This window comes from Astatotilapia calliptera, chromosome 4 (genome assembly GCF_900246225.1).
Source record: "Astatotilapia calliptera chromosome 4, fAstCal1.2, whole genome shotgun sequence".
Classification (NCBI taxonomy): domain Eukaryota; kingdom Metazoa; phylum Chordata; class Actinopteri; order Cichliformes; family Cichlidae; genus Astatotilapia; species Astatotilapia calliptera.
This window is the reverse complement of record NC_039305.1, coordinates 27,680,649-27,694,795: the sequence shown is the minus strand read 5'-3', so window position 1 is coordinate 27,694,795 and position 14,147 is coordinate 27,680,649. Positions and strand designations below refer to the sequence as shown.

At 39.3% G+C, this 14,147-nt stretch overlaps 1 protein-coding gene across 1 annotated transcript; it reads left to right on the top strand.

Moving 5' to 3' along the window:
• Positions 1 to 8,298: 8,298 nt before the first annotated feature.
• Positions 8,299 to 13,944, top strand: LOC113019931 (uncharacterized). Its single transcript, XM_026163598.1, has 5 exons — positions 8,299 to 9,156; positions 9,311 to 9,466; positions 9,730 to 9,822; positions 9,955 to 10,194; positions 13,891 to 13,944. Exons 1-5 carry the CDS (start codon positions 8,359 to 8,361, stop codon positions 13,942 to 13,944), a joined length of 1,341 nt encoding a protein of 446 aa, XP_026019383.1. The 5' UTR covers positions 8,299 to 8,358.
• The last annotated feature ends 203 nt before the right edge of the window (positions 13,945 to 14,147 follow it).

Genomic DNA, 14,147 nt, shown 5'->3' with positions numbered 1-14,147 from the left:
GTTACACAATTCATTAAGTACCACTGACAATCAAAATATCGTTGGTGTTAAACTTTAAAATATATCAACATTACGTAATAACATTGATATATGGTAACAGACAAACAGTATGTACATCGAACATGATTTTTTTTTTAAGTAATCTAATGTGAATGAATACTTTGGCTTTACAAGTAATTATTACTTGTTGGAAAGTGGAAAATTAAGTCAGTCATACTTATTCATATTATGTGGGACCGATGTACACAATAAAATCAGTAAATTGAAGAACTTTTTTTTTCAGTGTACCCCTTTCATGTAAACATCCAAGGGAAACCCTGGGTCAACTTAAAGAGTTAAGGTTTGTGTCACCACTTTATTCTAATAGACAATGTTAGGGTCAGTGAACAAAGATATCCTGGATTTGTTGAAACCCGTAGTGGTAGAGCCCACTGGGTATTCCAGGAAGCAGGTTTAGATAACAACTCCATGTTTGTTAACCCTGAAATGATGGAAACACGGGTGTGTTCCACACATATGCAGTACCTCTCTCCTATTCCTCGTAAAAGAATTGCTAAGGACTTACGAATGAGAAGAGCTATTTGCTGAGAATTGGAACAGCCCTACACTTGTCTCTCCTTACAATGTGATGCCAGATGTCCACCGTATTGAAACTACAGAAGATGGACTACCTTACTTTGCTATGATGTGTTCTAAACCCGGTGTGTTATGGAGGTCATGAAAAGCCTGTGAAAAATATCTTCATTACAAAGGCTGATGTTCTAGAAGAAGGAACGTTTACTAATGTCTGCAGTTGCATGAAACCATCGTCTGATCTTAAAAAGTTGCTGGAATTACTAAAGAGGCTCAGAGTCAATTTGTGACTGACAGTTGTGAACAGGGCTATCTTTGCAGCTTGCTTAATGGGATATGGATTTGTAAGCTTTTCACTTCCAGGAGGAGACTTTACGATTTTCCTTTAGAAAACATTGGTTCTTTACATCAGCAATTTCATTTAAATATATCAGCAGATGACCACAATGATATTTGACAAGTTGAAATCAAGCTTTTAGGATTTACAGAAAGTGTGCAATAATTACCACTGTAACTTAGTCACATATAATTTGTGCAATCTGACACCACGGGGGGGGGGGGGGGGGGGGGGGGGGGGAATGTTTTGTCCTGTTCTGCATATGTGATTGGTTAGCTGTTCCACACAGATTTCAGGTTCATAGAGTGGAAGAGATTGTAATGATGCAGCTCTCCTTTGGATAAATCCTGAGCTTCCCCTCACAGCCCCTGATCATTCAGTGAGCTAGTTTAAGTCATTTGTACCGTTTATAAGGTTGGGCAACCTGCAGTCTGCTGAGACTGAAGAAGTCACCTGGATGATGATGAAATGTTTCTCCCGCTGAAAACGTCCAGATGAACAGAATCAACTTTTGGATTTACTTACCTGGATGATTGAGCATGCATCAAGACATGTGAAACCATGTATGTGTCACAGTTAATGTTAAGCTACACACCGCTACATTAACTCTACACAAGTGGAGGTACACAAACTATATTACAGACATTTTATAACCCTACATTTAGAGAGTAGTAGTAGTGAATGCAAAAAGTGGGAGGAGCATAGGAGATATGTAGCTCAGCTTGCCACATGCTTCTCTAACTACAGCACTCTTATCTCAACTGGACTACTGTATTCTCTATATGCAGCTGTTAGCCAGTCTTGTCTAGCACGGCTCCAGCTGTCCAGAATGCTGCAGCTCGTTTCCTGACACGTTCAAAGAGACACAAGCATATTTCCCCGATCCTCACCTTACCTTACCTCGCCAAGCTTTAACATTCGCCAAGTTAAAGCTTGGCGAATGTTTTGAACCATTCGCCAAGCTTTAACAGTAGATAATGTGAGTGGGTTGCTACAAAACATCGTTAAGGTCTTAAGTTTTCCCACAAAAAGCAACTTTTCAAAGGGAATTTAGACATAGAGCTCTCAATATCCAACCAGACAGGAGAGGCTGTTGTACCCAATCGGCAGCTATACGCATATGGGTGCTCAGCTGATACTTCCTTATATCTGGAAATAAAGGCCCCTTTTAAGGATGGAAGACATAACGTGGATATTTTAAGATGAGGTTTCCTCCCTGCCCAAACAAAGGAGCTGAACCAGCCATTTAGAGTTTGGATAGCTTTATGTGGAAAAAGGGTCGGAACCATTCTGTATTGGGTAAAGTAGCCTAGGTAGAATATTCATTTTCAGAAGAGGCAATACAACCGAGCCAGGATAACGGTAAGGACTTCCACTCTCTCTAGATCTAGTTTGACCTGCTCAAATAGGGGGTAAAGTTACTTTTATTACATCTGTTCAAAGGCGTGAGTAACCCTAATCCCCAGATACGTAAAGCCCTGTGTGGACAAGTGAAGGGAAATGGAGAAGGGGCCCATAGTTTTTGTTTCAGACTTCGCCCAAAGCATCTCTTCTGATTTATTGAAATTAATTTTATAGCCTGAGATTTCACTAAACTTATTAATAGTTTCAACCAGAGAGGGGATTGATGTTTCCGGCCGAGTCAACACAACAAGTACATCATCAGCATACAGATAATCTTATGCTTGTTTTGTCCTACAGATAGACCATGTATGTCCGTCTGAACTCGTACTGCCTCTGCCAATGGTTCTATGGCTAGGGCAAAGAGCAAAGGGGAGAGGGGCAGCCTTGCTGGTTCCCTTCTGTATCCGGAAGTTGGAGGACCGCACCCCGTTTGTAAGAACTGCAGAGCAGGGATTGTTATAAAGTAACTTAATCCAGTTTATAAAGTTTCCACTGAAACCGAATTGATGTAGTGTAAAAAACAGGTAAGACCATTCAACATGGTGAAATGTCTTCTCGGCATCAAGGGAAATTACCACACCAGGCAGAGATTTTTGTTGGAAGAACTGGATCATATTCAATAACCTACGCATGTTATTATCATGAATTGCGCCCTTTAATAAACCCGTTTAGTCCTCATTAATAAGCGAGGGAGTAAAAGTTCCAGACGTTTTGCTAATATCTTGGAGAGGATTTTCCAGATCCACATTCAACAAAGAGATTGGCCTATAGAGGGATAATCTTCAGGTAGCTTGCCCTTTTTAGTATAAGGGATATATTGGATTCCCTTAAAGAACTGTGCAAGAGACCTTTTTAAAGGAGTCATTGTACATGTTCGCAGCGGGCTAGCTAAATTTCTCTGAATTCTTTATAAACTCGGCACATAGTCTGTCTGGTCCCGCACTTTGCCAGCCTTCAGCTCTTTAATAGCGTCTAATGGTGTCAAATCCCATCTTAAAACACGTTTTTACTCATTGGCTTTCAACACGCATGAGAGTTACCTATCTATCCACCTAGTCATCTGTTACCAGGTATTGTTATTGATGTTATTTGTTATCTGTGTAATTTTTGTTTTTTTGGTTTTCTTTTTATCTTTGTAAAGCACTTGGGTCAACATTTGTTGTTATAAATGTGCTATATAAATTAATAAAAAAAATAATAAAAAAAAACAGCGATGAATAAAAAGGAAGGTGTACCCAAACCAGAGGCTACCTGAGTTTCACCAACTTCTCCTGCCTTTCCTGTCACTTTTGTGACAGCAGCACTCAGTAAATCAGCTTAAATTTAACTTCCATTCCATTCCAGCACCAGCATATGTTCATTCACAGGCACTTGGTTACGTTTCGGTGTTGTCGGTGTGTTGTTTTTGGCGGACTGTTATGTGTTTCCTGTTTTACTTGAAAAGTCTGTGTTATCTTAGTGTTTTCAGTTTATGTTTCCCTGTCTCGTCAGTTCAATTTGCCCCAGCTGTGTTTCCCTCTGTTGTCCATTTTCCCTGATGCTCCTCTATTAGTTTACCCTGTGTTTCGGGGTTCATGGCGCGATCTCCCCGTGTTGTAAATAGTTTGGTGTTTTGTTGTAAATAAATAGTTTTGTTGTAAATAAATAGTTTGTTGTAAATAGCTGTAAATAGATTTTTCGATACTTTCGTTTTGGGATTTTGGTGAGAGCCTTAGTGGGGGTTTTTTGTGTGGTTTTTTTTTTTCTTTATTTTTATTTTTTTCGTGTTGCACTCCGGTTTGCCTAGGCCGGGGTGTAACACACTGGTACTGGTGACCTTCAGCGAGACAGTGAACCCTTACTGCTCATCAATTGTAACAGCTCTAATGCTAAGTTGTCTGTAATCCATAAAACAATAGCAGCCAAGAGTCAAAATATTTGTTTATAGTTCTGGATGCATGTCCACATCTTCTGCACAGGAGCCCAACTTTGCAGAAGCATAATAGAGTTCTATATTTTCTTAGCTGGAGAATTATATCATTACATAAATTATGAATATTCCAGCAGATTTGTGAAAATTTGTAAATAAAACTAAAGGACATTTTAAATTACCATACGTTATTTTTAAATTGTTGACATAACACTAAATATCTTGATTTAGTTTTAAGTTTCGTTTTAGCTTAACCAGGCAGGTATGTACCATGAACTCAGTCCAGACTCTATAAAAAAAGATAAGACTCCAGCATATGTTAAAATTCACATCATTGGTTACATTATAAATAAATAGTGGCCAATGATAGTTGTTATGAAGGGAAAGAAGCCACAGAGACCAAAACGTTGTACCAATGTCAATACATTTATTTGCTTGATATGGACATTTAAAACATGCAGTCATTGACTCGCCTTGAGACAGCCTCCAGTCCCCCACTTAAGGGACATCTGTGTTATCTGAATATCCAGGGGCATCCTCTTCATATAAAACTTCATATAAAACACGGATGTAGCCACCCATTTGCTTTTTGGACACCTCCAATTTGAAGCTTCAGCTGACAGGCTACAGTTTTGGGCCTTTCTTTTCCGCCAGCGGACGTTTTGTTGCTCAGTCCAGGCATGAACACTCAAGTAGATTTTTTATTTTAGGTCCTACTTAATTATCTAACTTGATAGAAAAAAAAGAAAAATAACTTTCCCAGTTCTACCAACAGCTGGTAGAGCTTTTTTTTTTTTTTCTAAGTGGAAGTTTAAAAACTTAAACTTCTTCATGAAAGTTTAAAACAAAATAATTATCTTTAGGACAAATAAATACACGGCTCCTTTTTTCAAGATATAATAATATAACAGTAATAATAATAATAATGTCATCAAATTATTTTTAAGTAATTAAGTATCCTAAGTTTGGTAAAAAAAATAAAAAAATAAACAAACAAATAAGTAAAAATCATGACAGTTTAGGTAATAGTAATCCCAGGGTCAAGATGGATTGGTGTTGCAACTACGCGATGCGAGACGCTGTACCGGTCTGTTGTGGTGAAGAGAGCTGAGTGTGAAACGCGAAGCTCTCAATTTAACATCTTCTACGTCCCTACCTTCACCAATTGTTACGAGCTGTGGATTAGTGACCGAAAGATGAGATCGTGGATACACGAGGCAGAAATGAGCTTCTCCCAAAGGGTGGGCTGGCCTCTCCTTAGAGATAGGGTGAGAAGTTCGGCCATCGGGAGGGGCTCAGAGTTAGCCGCTGCTCCTCCACATTGAAAGGAGCCAGTTGAGGTGGTTCAGGCATCTGACAGGATGCCTCTGGGCCCCTCCTGGGTGAGGTGTTCCAGGCATGTCCCACCGGAAGAGGCCGTAGGACACGCTGGAGAGGTATCTCTCGGCTGACCTGGAATGCCTTGGTGTTGAACCGGACAAGCTGGAGGAGGTGGCCAGGGAGAGGATGGTTTGTCCCATGTTAACAATCTCACATATGCTGGTAAACATGTTTCTAGCAATACATCATTACATGGTTTGTAATCACATTTTTGTTTAAAAAAGTTTAAAAAATAAAATAAAATAGAGCTAAAATGAAAAGCCTGAATCATTTAATAAAAAATCTGTATTTATTTGTATTTTAAGCGTGTTTTAAGCCAATATTAAACATGCAGATGTATTTTTAGAGGAACTCTATCATTTGATACGGTCGGCACCTGTACCATTATCCTGTGATATTGTGACGAATATCTTTAATCAAAGAAACCTCCCCATTGATAAAGATCTCATTACAGAAACTATTAATGCAGTTTTTTCAGGTAATCCTGTACTAAGGTCCATTCAAAAGGGTGGTCCGCTAAGCACAGCATATCTGCGTAAGCAGTATTACAAGGAAAATTTCTGTGTTTTAGAACCAGTTGAATATATACTTGATGCTGAAAAGAAACACAGCTTCCAATATGTCCCATTGCTGAAATTGTTACAGCAGCTGTTGAGTAGAAAAGATGTTGTTGATGAAGTTGTGAAATGCCATAAACAACAGGTGGGAACAGACTACTGGGTCATATCATTACAAGTCTTCAAGTGATGGTTCCCTATTTAAGGAAAACTTTTTCCTTTCTGGAGAAAATCTAAGGATTTCCCTACGTTTTTATGTGGATGACTTTGAAGTCTGTAACCCCCTTGGTACCTTATCGTCCATCTACTTGTCAGTGTTGTGCAAAACCACTGACGTTAAAACTTATGGTTATGACAAAATCTTGGAACCTCTTCTACAGGATCTGAAAACTCTTGAAGAACATGGCGTTTATGTTCCACTATTAGGAGAGTCAGTCAAAGGTACAGTCGTAAGTGTAATCGCAGATAACCTTGGAGCACACAGTGTTGCAGGATTTATGCAAAGCTTTTCTGTAGAATACTATTGCAGATTTTGCACAGGGAAGAGCAGTGATATTCAGCTGTATTCTGTAGCGTCTGGTGCTTTCACGCTAAGAAGCAAAGACCTTCACCAAGTCCATGTCAAACAAGCCCAAGATACAGGTACAGGCTGTTGTGGAGTGAAAAGAGAATGTGTCTTCACCAAAAATCTGTCCCACTTTCATGTCATATTTGGTTATCCGCCTGATCTTGCTCACGATGTTTTTGTGAGTAGAGTTGGCTCATTGCTTGACAGTTCTTATATCAAAGAAGTTTTTCACTTTAGCCGACTTAAACAATGCGATTCTGAAGTTCCCCTACAAATGGGAAGATAAGACAAACAGACCTCATGTAGTGTCACAAACTTTCTCTAGCACCAAAACAGTAGGAGGAAATGCGCATGAGAACTGGAGCTTGCTCCGGTTCTTGCCTTTTTTAGTTGGATCACTTGTGCCTGAAGATGAGCCTGCATGGCTTGTTCTCATGACTCTGAAGGATATCACAGAACTTGTCGTGTCCCCTGTGCATAGTGATGACTCTCTGGCTTTTTTGGAAAGCAAAATTATAGAGCACAGACAGCGATACCAGGCACTGTTTCCTGATGTTAAGCTACTACCAAAACACCATTATTTGGAGCACTATCCACAGATGATTAGGTTTTTTGGTCCAGTTGTTTGGCTGTGGACAATGCGTTTCGAGGCCAAACACAGCTTTTTCAAGCAGGTCATGAGACACACAAGCTGCTTTAAGAATGTGCCTCTCTCCTTGGCCTCAAAGCATCAGATGATAATAGCTTACCATCTAAGCTCCCCATCTCTTGGCAAGTCTGAACTAGAGGTCTCGGCTGTATCAACTTTTCCAGTGGATTTGCTTAAAGAGGAGATGGCTAGAGTCATTAGGGAAACATTCACTGACATTCTAGAGATAAACCTTGCACAGTGTGTGACAATAAAGGGCATAACTTATAGGAAGGGAATGGTACTGGCCCACAGGGCAGCTGGTGGGTTGCCAGAATTCTGTGAAATAAACCACATCTGCATTGTAAACCAGAGCATATTCTACATTGTCAGAGAGCTCGGTGGCTGGTACAGGGAGCACTACAGAGCTTTTGAGCTCAACCCAGTATCTGCAAGAATATTCACTCTTGTTTCACTCCGTGAACTCCTTGACACTTATCCACTGGTTGACTACAAGATCGGATCAGTCCGCATGGTGACTTTAAAAAGGCATATAGAAATAAAAAGTGTGCAAATATTTGTAATAAGTTCAGTCACATGTATTTCACTAGATACATTTTTTTTTTTTTTTTTTTTTTTGTATATCTGACCTTTTATAACTGACTGATATGTATGGGTAACTGTATGAAGACTAAACTGAAGTTATTCTTTCTGGGTGTCTGATGTATTGTTGTTGTTGTTTTTCGTCTACAGAATAGCTGCTTGAAATGGGGACCCCTGTGATCCTAAAGATCATCTTGACTGATGGAACCTGTCAAAGGCTCATTCTCTCCAATGGACCACCTGAATCAATTGAGGATCTCATTGTTGAAGTCAAGAGACAGTGTGGTCTTCAGGGCGATTTCAGACTTCAGTTTATGGATTCCTTGTTTTGGGAATGAGTTCCTTAATCTTACCTCAGTTTCAGAAGTGGCAGACAGAGGGACTCTTAAAGTTATTGACATGTCAAGACCCACCACTATGCAGCATGAGGATTATATCATTCTTGATCCTGTCCAGGACTCCGAAGCCCTCAGCTGTTCCTCTGTTAACGATTCTTCGTACCTGTCTGGTGGATCTGTGGACACGGATGTGTTGTCATCAAGTGAGTCAACAAGCTCACGATCTTCTTGGCCTGCTGTCTTTTATGTGCCCAAGTTTTCGTATGATGCTGAATTACAACTTCAGCAGGCAAAAATTGCGTACAATCAGAATGGAACTGCACTTATTCCAGATCCCAAGTTGAAGTCAGCCATCCTTGAAGGTTTGGTGCAGGAAATTGTGAAGTATAAAGTGTATGTCAGTGATAAAGAAATGGATCAAGTAGCTCAGAGTCTGATCAAGAAGCATCCCTGTCTAACTGAGACAGGCTCCAACACTGGATTTGGAGGATGGAAGACCAGTTTAAAATATAAACTCTCAAACTATCGCACCCAGCTACGAAAACTGGGCTGCCCAGAGGTGACTGTAAACTCTCTAAAGAACAAACCTGTTGGAAGATGCAGTGCAGCCTTTGGTGTCAAAAAAGCAAAGAGGGCAGAAGTTAACTTTTGCCCAACATACCCACCAGAAGAAACTGAGGAGAGCCTGGAGGCAATGCGGAAAACTTTACTCTTGGACATAAAGAAGAAGAACAACAGAGAGTTGGTGAAATTCAAGATGGAAAAGACTTTTGCCTACAGAAGACATGAAGTTGTTCGTGATGCACCAATGGTAGAGGCTTTCATGGCAAGATGGCCTGCTCTATTTGATGTCCATGAGGTAAAGTTTGACTCACACCGGGAGTTCTTGGAAGAGGTGTTAAGCTAAAATACTTTAGGCACATTTAACAGCCAATTTCTTCAGCATTGGTGATTGTGGCCTTCTTCCTGGTGTTAAACATTTGAAGCTCACTCTTTTGTGCTGATGTTTTCAGATCAATGCTGAGTTTAAAAGAATTACCACAATCCCCCTTCAATCAAAGTTCCTGTCTCAGATGGATCTCCACTTAGACAACCTGGTGAAGCTGTTCAAAAGAAGAGGAGGACAGCTTGGACAAAGACTGAAAAAAGTTGTGGCACAAATGGATAATGTAAGTGATAAAGCCTTAACACAACTATGACCCCTTTTGGACAAAACTTTTAATTGGTTAAAAATTGTAAATGTTTTTCCAATGATAAATGCTGTCATCTTGTACTACTTTTACATCTGCTTGTTTTTGTTTTAATCTACTTAGTCAACTTTATTAGTATGTGTGCCTTTACTTTGAAAGCATTCATGTAAAGTACAGTACTAAAACCTAAAATCAATGAGAAGGGCTAACTGAAGATACTAATCACACAAATTTCATTTCAGTGTGAAGATGTTGATGCTGGACGTGAGTGTGTCATTAAGGGAGTGTGTATCTACATGGGTGAAGATCCTGACAACCTTATCCGGGAGTATGTGGTAAGTACTTGGGGTATTTTATTTTATTTTTTGGGGGGTGGGGGGGTGACTTTCACCAGTACATCTTATTGCTCACTTGCCATGGATTGAGTAACATGACTTTTATTTTATTTATTTATGTATTTTTTACAGGACATGGATGAAGACGCCATCAATGAGGCCATTGAAGACACCACTGTTGGAATTTATCTTCTTAAAGAACAAGCTTCAGCAGATGAACAAGAAGACATTGGAGTTGTCCTTGAAGGCATCAGGGTGGTGAAGAATTTGGATAATGTAGCATTTGCTGTGGTAATGCTATTTGGACTCATGTATGCACTAAACCTTGCCTACCCTGCTGACCTCTGCTACACCTTTGAGGTTTTCCAGAAGGTTTTCATGGAACTAAACTCTCCAACAAAGTTCTTGCTCTCAAAAACCGTCTGTTTCACTGAAGGGTCAAAGACTGCACTTCAGCAATTCTTTACTGAACACAAAACGAAAAACTGCAATGTTATACTGCTGATACTGTTTGTTTGGGGTTTTTTTGTTGTTGTTGTTGTTGTTTTTTCTCATATGACTGCACTTCGAGGTGACACTTTTTTTCTTTTCTTCCTTTTGGTGGTATTGTATTGCGAGAAATGTTTACAGAGGTTTTTTAGCAATGTGCTCTGGGTCAACCTTTACATCCTGCTTATATGTTCAAAAGGAAGATTCCTTTAGGTGTTTGGTATTATGTGACAGTGTCATTTAAGCTTCAATTTAGTAAAAAAAATTCTGTACAGCTAAATACAAAATGTGACATGTATGAAGATATATCTTATCCTTAATAGCAGCTTGCTGCCTCTTTGAGTTTTGGAAGACCAATTTAAGCTGAAGTTGTTCTATATATGTACAGACTTGATCATTCAAAGCAGCTTGCTGGTTTCTGTCTCTTAAACTCCAGGTAACAGGAGTTGTAGAAATGTTAAATGCAAAAAAAAGTTATATTTGTGTAAGCCTGTTTGTTCATGGATGCTTTTTGATTCTTTTTCCAAGTAGGCTTAATTTAGTTTCAAACTTTTAATTGTGAAATTAAATACAAATATGTGTAAGATGACAGGATCATTAATAAGCACTTATTTGTAGCTTTCTTGTATTGCTGCTAAGGTCAGTTTTGAGGGGAAATATTTACAAATGTTTTAAATCTTTCTTTCAGTTATATCTGCAGGCAATCGCTAAAACTGTGTAACAAGTTTATATGCTTGCTGTTTTCACTGCTGTTAAAATAAAGGTGAACTTTTCAGCACTCCCATTTTTTTTTTTGCCTTTTTTGTCAATAACATTTAGTTTATATTTACATTATTATATTGTACATAGGCAAGAAACCAAGGACTGAATTTTTATGAAGTTGACTTAAAATAATTAAGTAGGATTTAAAGCCATAATTTGTGTTGCAGGAACATAATTATAATGCCTTTATGTTACACAATTTCATTAAGTACCACTGACAATCAAAAATACGTTGGTGTTAAACTTTAAAATATATCAACATTACGTAATACATTGATATTTTGGTAACAGACAAACAGTATGTACATCGAACATGATTTTTTTTTAAGTAATCTAATGTGAATGAAATACTTTGGCTTTACAAGTAATTATTACTTGTTGGAAAGTGGAAAATTAAGTCAGTCATACTTATTCATATTATGTGGGACCGATGTACACAATAAAATCAAGTAAATTGAAAGAACTTTTTTTTTCAGTGTACCCCTTTCATGTAAACATCCAAGGGAAACCCTGGGTCAACTTAAAGAGTTAAGGTTTGTGTCACCACTTATTCTAATAGACAATGTTAGGGTCAGTGAACAAAGATATCCTGGATTTGTTGAACCCGTAGTGTAGAGCCCACTGGGGTATTCCAGGAAGCAGGTTTAGATAACAACTCCATGTTTGTTAACCCTGAAATGATGGAAACACGGGGTGTGTTCCACACATATGCAGTACCTCTCTCCTATTCCTCGGTAAAAGAATTGCTAAGGACTTACGAAATGAGAAGAGCTATTTGCTGAGAATTGGAACAGCCCTACACTTGTCTCTCCTTAACAATGTGATGCCAGATGTCCACCGTATTGAAACTACAGAAGATGGACTACCTTACTTTGCTATGATGTGTTCTAAACCCGGTGTGTTATGGAGGTCATGAAAAGCCTGTGAAAAATATCTTCATTACAAAGGCTGATGTTCTAAAGAAGGAACGTTTACTAATGTCTGCAGTTGCATGAAACCATCGTCTGATCTTAAAAAGTTGCTGGAATTACTAAAGAGGCTCAGAGTCAATTTGTGACTGACAGTTGTGAACAGGGCTATCTTTGCAGCTTGCTTAATGGGATATGGATTTGTAAGCTTTTCACTTCCAGGAGGAGACTTTACGATTTTCCTTTAGAAAACATTGGTTCTTTACATCAGCAATTTCATTTAAATATATCAGCAGATGACCACAATGATATTTGACAAGTGAAATCAAGCTTTTAGGATTTACAGAAAGTGTGCAATAATTACCACTGTAACTTAGTCACATATAATTTGTGCAAAATCTGACACCACGGGGGGGGGGGGGGGGGGGGGGGGGGGGAATGTTTGTCCTGTTCTGCATATGTGATTGGTTAGCTGTTCCACACAGATTTCAGGTTCATAGAGTGGAAGAGATTGTAATGATGCAGCTCTCCTTTGGATAAATCCTGAGCTTCACCTCACAGCCCCCTGATCATTCAGTGAGCTAGTTTAAGTCATTGTACCGTTTATAAGGTTGGGCAAACCTGCAGTCTGCTGAGACTGAAGAAGTCACCTGGATGATGATGAAATGTTTCTCCCGCTGAAAACGTCCAGATGAACAGAATCAACTTTTTGGGATTTACTTACCTGGATGATTGAGCATGCATCAAGACATGTGAAACCATGTATGTGTCACAGTTAATGTTAAGCTACACAGCATAACATTAACTCTACACAAGTGGAGGTACACAAACTATATTACAGACATTTTATAACCCTACATTTAGAGAGTAGTAGTAGTGAATGCAAAAAAGTGGGAGGAGCATAGGATGATGTAGCTCAGCTTGCCACAATGCTTCTCTAACTACAGCAATCTTATCTCAACTGGACTACTGTAATTCTCTATATGCAGCTGTTAGCCAGTCTTGTCTAGCACGGCTCCAGCTGGTCCAGAATGCTGCAGCTCGTTTCCTGACACGTTCAAAGAGACACAAGCATATTTCCCCGATCCTCACCTTACCTTACCTCGCCAAGCTTTAACATTCGCCAAGTTAAAGCTTGGCGAATGTTTTGAACCATTCGCCAAGCTTTAACAGTAGATAATGTGAGTGGGTTGCTACAGAACATCGTTAAGGTCTTAAGTTTTCCCACAAAAAGCAAACTTTTCAAAGGGAATTTAGACATAGAGCTCTCAATATCCAACCAGACAGGAGAAGGCTGTTGTACCCAATCGGCAGCTATACGCATATGGGTGCTCAGCTGATACTTCCTTATATCTGGGAAATAAAGGCCCCCTTTTAAGGATGGAAGACATAACGTGGATATTTTAAGATGAGGTTTCCTCCCTGCCCAAACAAAGGAGCTGAACCAGCCATTTAGAGTTTGGATAGCTTTATGTGGAAAAAGGGTCGGAACCATCTGTATTGGGTAAAGTAGCCTAGGTAGAATATTCATTTTCAGAAGAGCAATACAACCGAGCCAGGATAACGGTAAGGACTTCCATCTCTCTAGATCTAGTTTGACCTGCTCAAATAGGGGGGTAAAGTTACTTTTATACATCTGTTCAAAGGCGTGAGTAACCCTAATCCCCAGATACGTAAAGCCCTGTGTGGACCAAGTGAAGGGAAATGGAGAAGGGGCCCATAGTTTTTGTTTCAGACTGCCCAATGGCATCTCTTCTGATTTATTGAAATTAATTTTCTAGCCTGAGATTTCACTAAACTTATTAATAGTTTCAACCAGAGAGGGGATTGATGTTTCCGGCCGAGTCAACACAACAAGTACATCATCAGCATACAGAATAATCTTATGCTGTCTTTGTCCTACAGATAGACCATGTATGTCCGTCTGAACTCGTACTGCCTCTGCCAATGGTTCTATGGCTAGGGCAAAGAGCAAAGGGGAGAGGGGGCAGCCTTGTCTGGTTCCCTTCAGTATCCAGAAGTTGGAGGACTGCACCCCGTTTGTAAGAACTGCAGAGCAGGGATTGTTATAAAGTAACTTAATCCAGTTTATAAAGTTTCCACTGAAACCGAATTGATGTAGTGTAAAAAACAGGTAAGACCATTCAACATGGTGAAATGTCTTCT